Source organism: Panicum virgatum, chromosome 5K (genome assembly GCF_016808335.1).
Source record: "Panicum virgatum strain AP13 chromosome 5K, P.virgatum_v5, whole genome shotgun sequence".
Lineage (NCBI taxonomy): Eukaryota > Viridiplantae > Streptophyta > Magnoliopsida > Poales > Poaceae > Panicum > Panicum virgatum.
The window spans coordinates 34,350,120-34,365,984 of record NC_053140.1 but is presented as its reverse complement, the minus strand read 5'-3'; the positions used below and the strand labels follow the sequence as shown (position 1 = coordinate 34,365,984).

Sequence of the window (15,865 nt, the reverse complement as noted above, 5' to 3'; positions counted from 1 at the left end):
TGTGGACCGCCATGAACTTGGCGTAGCATGGCCGCCCTAGTATGGCGTGGTACGCTCCGCGAAACCCCACTACCTCAAAGGTGAGCACCTCCCTTCGGAAGTTAGCCGGCGTGCCGAAACAAACAGGCACGTCGATCTGCCCGAGGAGATGGACTCGCTTCCTTGGTGCAACGCCATAAAATAGTGACACGCTGGGACGCAGCTTGTCCAAGCCGATCCCCATGAGCTTCAACGAGTGGGTGTACAAGATGTTGAGGCTGCTGCCTCCGTCCATGAGTACCTTGGAGAACCGGGTGTTGCCGATGATGGGATCCATGACAAGCGGGTACAGACCTGGATCCGAGATGTAGTTGGGGTGGTCTTCACGGCTGAAGGAGATCGTGTCCCCCGACCAGTCGAGGTAGGATGGCGTAGCCTTGTTGATGGAGAAGACCTCTCGGCGCTCTCGCTTGCACTGCCGAGCGGTCATGTTCGCCGTTGGCCCGCCAAAGATGAAGAACATGTTCTCGATCGAGGGGTAACTGTCGCCGCCCTTGCCTTCCTCTTCCTTCTCCTTCTTGGCCTCGTCCTTACGGCCGAGACGGTTGAAGTACTTGCAGAGCATGTCACTCATCGAGGGTGTGATCAACCTTGCCCTTATGATAAGGACACGGTTTCTTGAGCATGTCGTCGAACAGGCCGCCGCCTCGAGGGGGCTCGAGGACCTTTGCTGTCAGGGGTGACAATGAGGCCATCATTGGAGTCCTCCTCCTGCCCCTGGCCGTGCTGGTTTGGCGGACCCTTCTTTTTGCCCCTCTTGCCCCGTTTGGGCTTCTTCGGGTTGTTCTTGGCCTTTTTGTCCTCCGCGGGTGCCTCCCCCTTGCGCTTGCCCATCTCACCGTCGAAGATAGCACTGACCGCCTCTTCGCCAGAGGCGAAGTTGGTTGCTATGTAGAACAGCTCGTTTGCGCTAGAAGGAGGGTTCCGTCCCAACTCGCGCACGAGATCCCTACATGTCGTGCCCAAATAAAAGGCACTAATGACTTCGAAGTCCTTGACACTAGGGAGCTCAGTGCACTGCTTGGAAAAGCGTCGGATGTAATCCCGCAAGGGCTCGTCGGGTTGCTGACGGCACCCTCAGAGATCTCAAGAGTTCCCAGGACGCATGTACGTGCCCTGGAAGTTGCCCATGAAGGTCTTGACTAGGTCAGACCAGTTGTGGGTCTGGTTGGCAGGAAGATGCTCTAGCCAGGTGCGTGCGGAATTCGCGAGGTGTAGAGGATGGTTGCGGATGATGACGGCATCATCAGTCGCGCTGTCCAGCTGGCATGCTAGGCGGTAGTCATTGAGCCAGAGCCCGGGATCCATCTCTCCCGGGTACTTGGTGAGTGTGGTGGGCTGCCGAAAGCGTGGGGGGGAGGAGCAGCGCGGATCTCCCGGCTGAACACATGGGTGCCCGGAGGCTTTGGTGATGGGCTCATATCCTCCTTGCAGTCGTAGCGTCCACCACGTCGAGAGTGGTAGCTGTGAGCGGCACCGTCCTTCTTCTTCTGGTTTAGGATGTTGCGAGCGTCGCCGTCGTGGGCATAGCCGCGCGTGTCCCGAAGTCGATCCTTTACGGGAGTCAACTTGACACGATCGTGCACCGTGGGTGCCCTCGCCTCGTTCACCGGTGGCTTGTGCACTGAGGCCTCATGGGGCTGATGTGCCGCCCCATCAGCTCTCGCCGAGGTCACCAAGCGCATTCGAGACGTAGAACTCTCGGCCTGCTGCACTGCAGCATCCTCGAGGAACACTTGTGCCTCTTTGCGCAGGCTGCGACCCTCGGGCATAGATGGCTCGGGCATGGCACGGATTAGGAGTGCTACAGCGGTGATCTTCTGGCTGGCCCTGGGCAATCCCAGGTGCTGCAGTTGCTCCTACCATGGCCGTCGCTGCGTGAACTGCGTCTGCCGCGGCATCATCGTCATCTTCGCCGTTGTGCTCTCCTAGCACAGCGACGAAGCACTCCCGAGTCGGGTCGTAGTCCCCCTCGCTAGAGTCGTCGGAACAGGTGAGGCAATAGTCTGCCGTTGCCTGAAACGACAAGAAAGCTCCAAGATCTCGGATCCCGGAGTAATCCCACTCCGGGCTCACGCGATCCTGTACGAGGACAGACCCCTCGTTCGCAGAGTCGGGGTATGAGCTGTCAGGTGTTGATGTGATGAGGTTGCGAGCCGAGAGCAAGTGATGCCTTGACAGGTCCTCGTACGCGCTCATGTTGGTGCTGACAGTGGACGCATAAGTCGCGGCGGAAGATGACATCCCGTAAGGGTAGAGCGGCGGCCTAGACGCGCCTCCCCCTGTCAGCGTCGCAGGTGGCTTTGATGATGAAGTGGTGGCGTTCCCCACCGCGGCGTCGGTTTGTGGCACGCTAGCTTCGACCCACGTGGGGGAGCTAGGGCGTGCCACCCTGCGCCATTCCATGCAAGCTTGTCGCGCGCGCTGACCCGAGCGCCTTCGGTGCCGGGGTTGTGGCGCTGGAGCGTCGGGGTTGATCCTGGGCGAGAGGAGCTCCATGAGGTAACCATTGCCGGTTGCCCTGAACTCAAGACTCCCGAACCAGATCACGGTGCCTGCCGGGAAAGGGTCCGATGTGCCCGCCGGGAACCGTCTTGACATGTCCGCCATCTAGAGATCGAACAGGAATAGAGGATGATTGTCACGCAGCGAGTCCCTACCTGGCGCGCCAATTGTCAGTGTCCGGACCTCGTGGTCTAGCACCAATTAGTAATAATGGTGTGTGCCCTAGTCTCTGGATGGTTGATGCAAGGGAAAACACAGTGACTCCGGGGTTATCCTGGTTCCGGCCAATGAGGCCGTACGTCCAGTAGGGAAAGGGGTACTGTATTTTCTTGCACCGGGGTGCTTGTAGTAGGGGGTACAAGCTTGTGCGGGAGAGGGAGAGAGGCTCCCAAGTCACTGGGGCGCTAGAGGCGATTGAGGCGAGTGCCAATAACTAGAGTCGTGACTTGTGGTTTTTTAGATCCCTCCGGCACCATTTAAAGTTGGAAAGGTGAACCTCCGCCTTCTTGAGATCCGGTAGCAACTCCAAAAGGTATTGCATAGTAACAGCTAGTAATGGCTCTCTTGAGTGGGTGACCTATATAAATGGCATCCCCCAGCCATTTGAAACTTGCTGGAGTTACTAGAAGCCTCATACACATCCAAGAACACCTCCAAGCCATCCAAGTACAAATATATCACATTCTTAGGCTTAGCACAAGCTTTGTGAGTGTTAGTGCTAAGATTAGCTCTTTAGAGAGTGTGAGAGCAAGTTGTTGTGTCTTGTGACTGGTTCTAGAGTGAACCAACAAATATTTCGGTGTGCCAGCCCCTTGGAGCATTTGGTGGCTCGCCGACATGTCATCGACCCTCCGTCTTGGTGTGGAGCGGTGACGACAACCTTGTACGGGGGACGTGAAGACCCCCTCTCCTTTGTGGGCAAGCTTCTTAGTAGAAAGCGAGATGAAGGTGACCGTGATTGTGTTCACGGAAGAGACTTGGTTGCCGGAAGCAATACTCTTCGTGAGTGCTTCGACAACGTGGATGTAGGGGCGCCTTTGTGTCAATCTGAACCACGGGATAAATCTTCGTGTCGAGAGTTTGCTTCCTCTCATCCCTCCTTTAAGTTTCCGCATTTCATATTGCAATCCTTGTATCTTTACTTTCATAGAGTAGTATCCTGATAAAATTGGCTATAGGTTGCAAAACTCCTTTGGGATGGGAGTTTCACACTAGAAGAACCTTAGTTGCACATCTAAATAGCTTGTTTTAATTTAAGTTTTGTGCAAATTAGTTGGAGCTATAGTTTAAGATTTTTAGAGTGCCTAATTTATCCCCTCTCTCTCTTAGACTAGAGAACCGACCACTTTCACATTCACAAATGGATGGAGGAGCTACTAGTAAAGAATTGATCGATCATTGCCAACCTATACATGATGAGGGTAGTTCAGTCAATCAGAACTAGATGGAACCCAAGACAATCAGAACTAGATGGAACCCAAGAAACTGAATGCAACTGCTGTTCCTAAACCTTGATCCACCGCACTTTATGGATTTGAGCTCAGAGGACTAGTACTAGACTACTACTAGCTAGACACGGAAGGCATGGAGGTCGTTAGGTCCAGAACTTGGACTTGGCATTGCAACTGAAGTGGAGCACGGTGCCCGGCGATCTTCCACGCCGTGCTGGCCTGCCAATCCACTGTACCCTGAACGGCTCCACGTCGTCCCGAAGGCAGCCTCCACGGTCATGGGTCTGGGTCTACGAGCATGCCACCGCCGGCAAGATCCAAGAACCCAGAGGAGGGAGAGAAGATGAGGGCGAAGGGGAGAGAGAGGGAATCACCGGCGAGAAGCTCGCGTCTTCGTCGTCACCTCGCGACTGAGCTGCCACGCTGCCGTGAAGCTGCACCATCACCTCGCATTGTCGTTGCACCGTCTCCTCTCTCCCTTGCTCGTGTCACCTAGCAGGATCTGTTTCGGAGGGTGGGAGCTCCGGCTCCGTTCCAGGCCATGGTGGGGGCGAAAACGCCGATCCGTGTCGGTTTCCATTCCGAGCTAGGCCGAAATGAATGGGCCATCCAAATCGCACCCAGTTTCGATCCAGGCTGGCATCATCCACCTGGAACATCCTCGGAATGGCCCGATCCAGCTGCAACTGAACGAGGCCTAAGCTGGAATGAAATCCAACTGGAAGCAAGAATGAGCTGGCATCACTGATGGAGAGCATCTCCCATCCTCCCTGCTCCCAATTTCAAAAGGCACATCAAAATGTGCATGAAAAAATAATCCAAAAATATTAATAGGTAGATGATGGGAACTGCATGCTCATATAAAATTTGAGAACAAACATAAGTTTGTGCAAGGAAAAACTAAAAAGAAAAACCATATGTTTATTGGGTTGGGTGCACTGTTTATGCAAAATTCACACCCCACACCTATTAACAGGATGATTTTTGTCCTTTTTGTTTCTTCTTGCACAAAATTCTTTTCATCCCTAAATTTTGCATGAGCATGCATCTTTACATCTTCTATCCATTCATAGTTTTGGTTGACCTTTTTTGTGCACTTTTTTTTGGAAATGGGAGCATGGGAACACGGGAAGGGGTGGAAGCACATGAACGTTCTCAGCACTGATGTTCATCACCACAATATAGAAAAAGGCTAGAAAAGTATACAAAACTCACTGCACTGACGGTCCAAGGTTGGCCCAATGTCAAATCTGATGGGCCCATGGAGAAGTCTCCAGAGCCTACGGTTAATTGAGGGTCTGTCAGTATGCCGGAGTAGTTTAAGGCCGGACGGCATGTAATGACTTGAAAAGTTTACTAGGACTTTCCTAAAAAAAGTTTACCAGGGAATATTCCAATCTTTTTCTTCTCCTTCAGTGCGTTTGGTTCTCTGGTTTAGGCCTGAATAGGCTTGCGTAATGCAGCCTCGTGGTGTTTGGTTACCTGCCCAAGCACCTAAGCCAGGCCTATCTCAGCTAGGATCCTTTAGCCTAGCTCCACTACTGACCCATGTGAGCACCGTCTGTGCGTGAAGGGCGGCGGCCAAGACAAGTGGTCCATTCCCATAAAATGGGTGGTTTGGTTGTTGATCCATTAATCAAATAATTTAGGTAAGAAGATCAAATCAAAAATTTCATTATATCCCTTTTTTCTGTTAGATAACTAGGTAATTTTCGGTATATTTTAATTCCAAATATTACTAGCAATTTCATGGCATAAATGAGTGATAATGTGTGAATAAGATATGTGCATGTGTTCATGTTATTCTTACTAATAAGCATGAACAAAAAGTTAAACCAGAATAGGTTTAGAGTGTACCCCAAGGCGGGACCAGTGCCGGAGGCACCGGTTGCGCCGTTACCAGCTGGAATGGACATGCTATTCGACTGGCCTTGCCTGAAGTAGCCGAACGATGTCAACGCAGGAAGAGGTTCGCAGTGCAGACCCACGAACGGTCACCAAGAAGCAGACGAAGTAGTCGTTTGTTCACGCCAGGAAGTAGACGAAGTAGTCGTTCGTTCACGCCGGGAAGTAGACGAAGTAGTAGTTCGTTCACGCCGGGAAGTATACGAAGTAGTCGATCAGGGAGCGAGCAGTCGCATCAAGACGCTCCCCAAAAATCTGATTGCCCGCGTCCCGTGCAGGACCTTCAGCCAGCAGAGGTTCCAGAGGCCTTCTCTCGCTAGAGCTGTGCGTGCAGCATTAGCGATGGGAACGGCAGAAAGCAGCAGAGGGAGAAGGGAGAGGTCTCCTAAACAGGAGTACCTGGATCAAGTGCTGAAGTGTGTGTTGATGAGAGGAGGAATGGATGGTTTATATAGGCGTGGAGGTGCCTCAGGTTCAACTAACCTGGACGTCGTAAAGAGCTTTGATGAGTGGCAGTTACTGGTGTGATTCTCCAGTCATTACTGTCAACGTTTATTCTCTGTTTTAATGCTCTTAACAGCAAAATGTTCTTCTCATCTCAGCACATCACGTCGCACCGCACCTGCATGTCATGTCCGGCCGCGCACGTGCACCGCACCGCCCGTCCGGCCGGCCGCGCCTCGCCATGCCCACGGCCTTGGCCTTGGCCTTAGCCTCGGCCTCGGCGAGGCGAGGCGAGCGAGCGTGCGCGCGTGGTTCACCGACCTCCTCTTACCGGCTTCACAAGTGGTGTACATGAAGTCCACCCTTTAAGTCGGTTGAGATCCTCCTCAAATCCCGGTACGGAATTAAGCAATTGATTCCCTAGCATTTAATAGTGGGCTTTAAATTATTTTATTGTATTGATTAGAATAAATGGGTCAAGCCCATAATTCCAACAATCCCCACCAAGAAATTCAAGCCACACTAGAAATGCCCTCATTCCCTCATTGATGTACCAGTATTTGACAGAGACTATCGGTTTGATTGTCACAGTTCATTAGAATTGCCGGTATCGGTTTTTCAACTATCGGCAAGTCCATAAGGAGCTCACGAAGCCACTCAGCCTCAACATTGGAAGTATCTAATGCTGTGAGTTTTGCTTCCATAGATGACCTCGTTAAGATGGTCTGCTTGCAAGACTTCCAGGAAATAGCTCCACCACCAAGTGTAAACACATATCCACTTGTGGCCTTTATCTCATCAGCATCAGAAATCCAGTTTGAATCACTATACCCTTCTAGTACCCTTGGGTACCCGGTGTAGTGAATTCCATAGTTCATTGTCCTCTTTAGATAGCGCATTACTCTTTCAAGAACCTTCCAATGATCATCTCCCGGGTTTGAAACAAACTAGCTTAGTTTGCTTACAGCAAACAAGATGTCAGGTCTTGTAGCACTAGCTAAATACATCAATGAACCAATGATCTGAGAATATCTCAGCTGATCTCGCATTATCCTTTTGTTCTTCCTAAGAATTAAACTGGCATCATACGGTGTTGAGACAGGTTTATAGTCGCTATAACCAAAGCGACTTAACACCTTCTCTGCATAGTGAGACTGTGTAAGAATCACCCCACCATTGCTCTCTTTTACCAGCTTTATATTAAGGATAACATCAGCTTCTCCCAGATCCTTTATCTCAACACTTTGAGATAAAAACTCTTTGACTTCCTTAATCACATTAAGGCTAGTGCCAAAGATCAGTATGTCATCCACATACAAGCACAAAATCACTCCTTCAGCCCCACCATAGCGATAGTACACACATTTGTCAGCTTCGTTCACAACAAAGCCAGCAGACGTCAAAGTTCTGTCGAACTTTTCATGCCACTGCTTAGGCGCTTGCTTGAGACCATATAAAGATTTCAACAACTTACAAATCATTCCTTCTTAACCCTTTGATACAAACTCATCCGGCTAATCCATATAGATCTCCTCTTCTAATTCTCCAATGAGGAAAGCCGTCTTAACGTCCATCTGATGAACGAGAAGACCATAAGAGGCTGCCAGGGAAAGTAACACTCGAATTGTGGTCAATCGGGCAACTGGTGAATAAGTGTCAAAGAAATCTTCTCCTTCTTTTTTGGTATAACCCTTGGCCACAAGCCTAGCCTTGTACTTTTCAATAGTACCATCTGGCCTAAGCTTTTTCTTGAACACCCACTTGCATCCAACCGGTTTATATCCATAAGGACGTTCAACGACCTCCCAGGTTCCATTAGACATAATAGAATCCATCTCACTCCTCACTGCTTCCTTCCAATAGTCAGCATCAGGAGATGAATATGCCTCTTCAATGATTCTTGGTATATCATCTATGAGGTATACAATGAAATCATCACCAAAAGACTTTACAGTCCTTTGTCTCTTGCTCTTTCTTGGAGCATCATTGTTATCCTCCTCAGGATTTTCCACAAGTGTGTTTTCATTGTGTTCTATCGGCTCAGCAGAGCTATCATCCTCGATGAATTCTTGCCTAGATGAACTTGTTTCATCTCTCATATGAAAAATGTTCTCAAAAAATATAGCATCTCTGGACTCCATTATAGTACCAACATGCATGTCAGGTACTCCAGATTTTACTATTAAAAATCTATACCCAACGCTATGAATAGCATAACCTAGAAAGATACAATCCATAGTTTTAGGTCCAAACTTACGTTTCTTGGTTATTGGCACACTCATTTTGCCAAACAACCCCATGTACGTAAGTATGAAAGTGTTGGCCTTTTCTTCTCCCATTCCTCGAATGGTGTTATCTCTTTATTCTTTGTAGGAACACAGTTTAGGACATGACATGCAGTCAATATAGCCTCACCCCACCATTCCTTGGAAAGTCCCGCTGTATCTAACATGGCGTTAACCAAATCCGTTAGAGTGCGGTTCTTTCTTTCGGCAACCCCATTTGACTGAGGTAAATAGGGAGGTGTCCTCTCATGAATAATACCATGTTCCTCGAAGAATAAAGTAAATAAATTTGAGAAGTACTCACCACCACGATCTGACCTAACACTTTTGATCTTTCTCTCAAGTTGGTTTTCTACTTCAACTTTATAGATTTTAAAGTAGTGTAGAGCTTCATCTTTTGACTTCAACAAATAGATGTAACAAAATCTAGTACTGTCATCAATCAAAGTCATGAAATATCTTTTACCATCTTTTGTCAACACTCCATTCATTTCGCACAAATCAGAATGAATTAATTCTAAGGGTGCCAAGCTCCTCGCCTCCGCAGCCTTATGAGGCTTGCGAGTTTGTTTTGATTCAACACATACATGACACTTAGAATTTTTGACAAAAGTAAACTTTGGAATTAAACTCAAATTAGCTAAGCGCATCATACAACCAAAATTAACGTGACAAAGCCTCGAATGCCAAACATTTGTTTCATCAACGTTAATAACATTGTATGCAACTTTATTACAAATATCTGACAAAGAAAGACGGAACAAGACTCCGCTTTCATAACCTTTTCCAACAAAAGTATCAAATTTAGACAAGATACATTTATTGGACTCAAAGACTAATTTAAAACCATCTCTACACAGTAGAGAGCCGCTGACTAGATTCTTCTTGATGGTGGGGACATGCTGCACGTTCTTCAGCTGCACGGTCTTCCCCGAAGTAAACTTCAGATTTACCGTACCAACACCAAGAACACACGCATGCGATCCGTTCCCCATCAGCAAGTAGGAAGTTCCGCCGTCTTGGTAAGAAGAAAACAAAGAAGCATCAACACAAACATGAATATTAGCACCAGTGTCAACCCACCATTCAGGTGAACAAAAAACTGAAAGAGCTGTAGGTAATAAATTACCGTACCCCGATGTTCCTCCAGGCTCGCTAATGACCATGTTGGCGGAGTCGTTGCCTTTGCGGTTCGGACACTTTGTAGCAAAGTATTCCGTACTAGCACACACATAGCAAGCTCCTTTCTTCTTCTTCTTCTTAAAGGTGGTTGTCTGTTTAGTCTTTGGTTAGTTTTGCGGTGGCTTTTTCTTGTTCTTGTGGGAGTTGTTCTTCTGAACAAGATTGGCGCTAGAAGCACCAACAACTCCTTTCCTATGCATGTCCTTTGCTCTCGCCTTCTCCTCAACATCAAGAGTCCCTATGAGTCCATTTATGGTGAATTCTTGTCTCTTGTGTTTTAGAGAAGTAGCAAAGTCTCTCCAAGAAGGTGGCAGCTTAGAGATAATACCTCCGGCCACAAACTTATTGGGTAACACACATGGGGACTCTTTACTACAATTTTTGAGATATTTTGCCAGATTATGTATTTCATGAGCCTGTTCCACCACAGAACGGTCTTCGACCATCCTATATTCAAGGAACTGCTCCATCGTATACAACTCACTGCCGGCGTCAGACACTCCATATTGAGCCTCAAGAGCATCCCACAACGCTTTTCCAGTTGGCAGCCGGACATAGGAATCCACTAGGTTTTCACCGAGAACACTAATGACCAAGCCTCGAAAGAGGGTATCAGCCTCATCGAACACACTCCCTTCCTCTGGAGTGAACTGTTCAGGCTTACCCTCTTTTACATGGAACACTCTCGATATTGTTAACCATAGTATAAGCCACTCTTGCCAACGTTTGTAATTTGAACCATCAAAAGGTGGTGATTTGATTGATGCAGCAAAGCTACATACCGAAAGCCTATTAACAAATTCAGGTTTTTGGATTGTTAGATAACTAGGCAATTTTCGGTATATTTTAATTCCAAATATTACTAGCAATTTCATGGCATAAATGAGTGATAATGTGTGAATAAGATATGTGCATGTGTTCATATTATTCTTACTAATAAGCATGAACAAAAAGTTAAACCAGAATAGGTTTAGAGTGTACCCCAAGGCGGGACTAGTGCCGGAGGCACCGGTTGCGCCGTTACCAGCTGGAATAGACATGCTATTCAACTGGCCTTGCCTGAAGTAGCCGAACGATGTCGATGCAGGAAGAGGTTCGCAGTGCAGTCCCACGAACGGTCACCAGGAAGCAGACGAAGTAGTCGTTCGTTCACGCCGGGAAGTAGACAAAGTAGTCGTTCGTTCACGCCGGGAAGTAGACGAAGTAGTCGATCAGGGAGCGAGCAGTCGCGTCAAGACGCTCCCCAAAAACTTGATTGCCCGCGTCCCGTGCAGGACCTTCAGCGAGCAGAGGTTCCGGAGGCCTGCTCTCGCTAGAGCTGTGCGCGCAGCACTAGCGATGGGAACGGCAGAAAGCAGCAGAGGGAGAAGGGAGAGGTATCCTAAGCAGGAGTACCTGGATCAAGTGCTGAAGTGTGTGTTGATGAGAGGAGGAAGGAGTGGTTTATATAGGTGTGGAGGTGCCTCAGGTTCAACGAACCTGGACGTCGTAAAGAGCTTTAATGAGCGGCAGTTACTGGTGTGATTCTCCAGTCATTACTATCAACATTTATTCTCTGTTTTAATGCTCTTAACAGCAAAACGTTCTTCTCATCTCAGCACATCACATCGCACCGCACCGTTCGTTCGTCCGTCCGTCTGTCCGTCTGCGCCTCGCCCACGGCCTCGGCCCGGTCTGGCTAGGCGAGCGAGCGCGCGCGCATGTGGTTCACCGACCTCCTCTTACCGGCTTCACAAGTAGTGTACATGAAGTCCACCCTTTAAGTCGGTTGAGATCATCCTCAAATCCCGGTACGGAATTATGCAATTGATTCCCTAGCATTTAATAGTGGGCTTTAAATTCTTTTATTGTATTGATTAGAATAAATGGGTCAAGCCCATAATTCCAACATTTTCTACCTTCGATTTTAAATCATTGGTGAAACTGAATACTTAAAATTCAACAGAACCCTGTTTTCTTGTTTTTCTTCTTTAACCATAAATCAAAAAAAATCTACCTCCTTTCTTTTTCATTTATTTTTCTGTTCAGGAAAAATAAAAAATTATGTCAGTTATTTTGAAGGAGAAATAGTGCTAAAGAGAGAGCCAAAAAAGGATTTTTTGTGTATAATCCTGCATAATCTCGAATGTTATCAGTTCCGGTACGTAGACCAAATAATACAATTTGCAAATTAATAAAATCAGCTGGACAAATTTTCCATCTCTAGGGGAATACATCATAAAAAAAAGCAATGTGATAAAACATCAATATAATAAAAAATAAAAAATAAGAGAGAATTCGAAATCGTAACTTTCGAAACAATAGATAAAAATTTAAAGAAATAAAAAAGAGCAGCCCGTTGAGAAAATTGACTCGGAAAGAAATTTTTGGAAGCTCCATTGCAGAATTCAAACCTCTACAAAAAGACCCAGAACAAATGAAAACGCTTCTTTGTATTGTAGTATCAAAAATTCAAAAGGTTTCGTTGCAGCAGATGTGGCATTTTCGTGGTCTCGCGGTCAAGCGTCTCTTCTCTCTTGGCTTTCGTTAACCCAAAGTCAGGGCGAGAGGTGACTTGCATCGTGTTGGTTCCATGATGCCAACTACCACACGCGGCGGAGGAGGGGTCACGCGCGGCCGAGGCAGCTCCCTCGCGGGTCCCGGTGCAGCCACGCGCGGTGACGAAGCGGTTATGCACGGCCGGGGCAGCTCCCTGCTGGTGGCCCGACGCACGGGACTCGTTGCGTCCTTGGGAGCTTGCGTCCGTGTGTGTTGTGAAGGAGAGGGGAATTTGAGTGCCTGGTACTGAAGCGGCGACGCGCCCCCGCAGGCGAGTAGGTGCAAAAGCAGGGCATAACGTTCGCGCTAGGCTGATGCATGGCACTAATATGGCAGCATCTTAAAATTCTCCTATGTGATGCAAAGCGCATGTTCCTTTGTTGCAACGGAATTTGAGTCTCTGTTTCTCGATCGAGCATCGGTGAGCTTTGCTTGAAAGCACCGCCGGTGATGCATGTGGACGTGGTCTTCTTCCTCCGTTGGATTCGAGAAATTTGCAAAAATGGGGCCGCAAACATTGGCCCTTACAGTTTTGCCATTGGCCGCACATTTCATAGGCACAGATAGTCCCACCGTGTTATTCACTGAGAGTAGCAAATTCACGAGTGGTCAGTGTTTGCAGTCCTAATATTGCAATTTTTTCGTTGGATTTGTGCTCGCCGTGCCGTTCTCGGCAGCTCCATGTCAAAGCCCATTGAAACGGCTGCCCCCAGAAATTTTTTTTTTAGATTCTGCCACCAGAAATCAAATCTGCGTGCGCAAAGCAACGGGCGTGGCAAACTGGCAACGGGCTTGCTGGCAACTCGGCATGCGCCGCACCAACGGCCCAGCCTGTGTTGTCTGCTGTGCCTGCAGTCTGCCACACGGGTAAATTTGCTATTGGACATTCTTTAATGTTGATATTTGCTGATGGACAGTACTAAAATATGTATTTATCAGTGGACACCCTTCAAATTTGTATATTTGCTACAAAACACTATATGCATTATAATATTCATTTTCTAATTAAATAAATAGTAGAATTAAAAGAAAGACTAAACTACCCGGATCTTATCCTATCCATTCGATCCCTCCCTCCCGTTCCACCTGTCCCCACCCACTGCCAGCCACCCCCTGACCGCCGTTCGCCACCTGCGACAGGCTGCCGCGCCGCCGGGCAGGTTGAGCTGCCGCGACAGCTGCTGCCGCCCCCCCCCCCCGTTGTGCGGCGCCGGGTCGGAGTCGTGAGGGCGCTTCGCGCCAACGTCGTCGTCGTCTCACCGATTGCTCATCCGTCCGGGCGCCAGACGAGCCGCCCATTGGGTACGTCGGGATGGCGCTGGAGCCCTGCATCGCTCCTCGACGACCACGCTACGCGCGACACACGTTCCAGGACATCCGCGTGCAGTGGACGTCGCGGAGCACAAAGGCACCGGGCGGTGGCGGCACCGTGCACTACACGCCGTTCAGCGGGCCGCGCGACGGGTTTGGGGCCCCGGGAGGCGGCACCGGATGGCAGCAGTGGTGCCTAACACTTGAGTTCCCGGCGTTCTGCGATGGCATCTGCGCCGACCTACTCCGCTTCGTGCGCCGGCGGGAGCACTACGCCTTGGGTAGTTGCTCCGCAGCCCGCCGGGCACCGGCAAGACCAGCCTCATCGCGGCCATCGCCAACCTCCTCGAGTTCGACGGCTACGACCTCGAGCTCAACACAGTGGGCTCAACTGGCTGTTGCGTAGCCTCTGCACCGGCGGCGCCATCATCGTCACGGTGTTGTGTATATCCAGCAATTCAAGGGCTGGAACAGGGGGTTCGGCGCCGGCGCAGGCGCAGGCGTGATGGGCCTCGCCGTCATCGTCTTTATTGCCGGTATGCCAAGGTACTGCCTCACCACTGTGCATGGCGGCTTCGAGGGAGGAGGCGGCGGCGGGCGCTAGGTGTCGAGGGCGGCGGCGGCGCTACTTGGGTCGGGCGGGTGTGGGGAAGCGACGGGTGGGGCCGTCTGGGTTGAACAGGTTAGCGTTATGAGTCGGGGGTAATTTGGTCATTTTAAAACTTTTCTCCGTCCTTTCTCTTCAAAATAAATATTATAATGACTGTTGTGTCCGGTAGCAAAGATGTACACTTAAATAGTGTCCAACAATAAAGGAAAAATTAAATAGTGTCCAGTCACAAAAGTCTAACATCGTAGGGTGTTGAGGAGCAAAATTACCCCTGCCACACCTGTGCGTCGGTGGTGGGTCTAGCTGGCCACACCGTGTGGCCCGCCTAGCTGTCCGCCGCCGCCGATCCGATTCGGCTGGGTCCGCTGGTCCCCAACCCACGCGCTCTCCTTCTCGTCGAAGCGGTCAAAGCCTCGCTGCGATCCAAACAGAAACCACCTCCCTTCCCCTGCTCTCCCGCTCTCCGAGGACTCCAACCAATCCCATCTGCCCATCTCCCTCCTTCCCAATAGGAGTAGACGGCAAGCGCGGCGGCGGCCGCGGTGGAGGGCCCGATAATCATCTCGCACTCCCGCACTCCTCCTAAATCCTCGCCGCATTGCATCGCATTGCCCCGCGCAGATCTAATCTACCAGCATTGCATCGTCCGCTGCTGGGGATGCGCGGCTGCTGATTAGATTGGTTGGTCGTGAACACATCGTGAGCCGTGATCGGGGCGGCAGCGGCAGCGGCAGCAATGGTGGCGGTGAATGGCGCCGCCGACAAGCAGGCGAGCCCGGGAGGAAAGGCACGTGACGTCGGCGGAGATGGCCAAGCACAGCTCCGAGGGCGACCTGTGGGTGGCGGTGCAGGGGAAGGTCTACGACGTCACGGCGTGGCTGCCGCGCCACCCGGGCGGCGACCTCCCGCTGCTCAGCCTGGGCGGGCAGGACGTGACGGACGCCTTCGTCGCGTACCACCCGGCCTCCGCGTGGCGGGTCCTCGACCGCCACCGCGTCGCCACGCTCGCCGACTACCGCGTCTCCGAGGTGTCCCGCGACTACCGCCGCCTCGCCGCCGAGCTCGCCCGCGCGGGGCTCTTCGACCGCAAGGGCCACGGCTGCGCCGCCTCGCTCTGCGCCATGGCCGCGCTGCTCGCCGGCGCCGTCTGGCTCGTGCTCGCCACCGCCAGCGCCGCCGCGCACATGGCGGCCGCCGTCATGCTGGGCTTCCTCTGGATGCAGTCGGGCTTCCTCGGCCACGACTCGGGCCACTACGTCGTCATTCGGAGCAAGGCGCTCAACCGCGCCGTGCAGCTCGTCGCCGTGCAGCTCCGCGCGGCGGCCAAGAGCGATGCGCGGCGGCCGGGATAGCTCCATGCAGCGGCCGGGAGAGCTCCGCGCGGCCCCCGGGAGCGAGCGCACGGCGACGGGAGAGGGATGCACGGCGGCTCGGAGAGCTCTGCGCGGCGGCGGAGGAGCGACACGCGGGCGGCGCGGTGGCGGGGGAGAGACATACGCGTACATGGTAGTCTGCTCAGTCCAATAGCATTTGAATTATTCTCTCTCTTCTCTATCCAATAGAATTCAATCCTAATTGATCTAAAGCAAATGGAT

At 50.7% G+C, this 15,865-nt stretch overlaps 1 protein-coding gene across 1 annotated transcript; it reads left to right on the top strand.

Annotated features, from left to right (window-relative positions):
• Positions 1–15,076: 15,076 nt before the first annotated feature.
• On the top strand, positions 15,077–15,622 carry LOC120709868 (delta(8)-fatty-acid desaturase 2-like). Its single transcript, XM_039995504.1, has one exon. The coding sequence runs from the start codon at positions 15,077–15,079 to the stop codon at positions 15,620–15,622; it is 546 nt and encodes a 181-aa protein (XP_039851438.1).
• The last annotated feature ends 243 nt before the right edge of the window (positions 15,623–15,865 follow it).

Bases quoted from the DNA above. Each gene is read 5' to 3' on its own strand.
- LOC120709868 (XM_039995504.1), top strand. From the start codon at position 15,077: ATGGCCAAGCACAGCTCCGAGGGCGACCTGTGGGTGGCGGTGCAGGGG.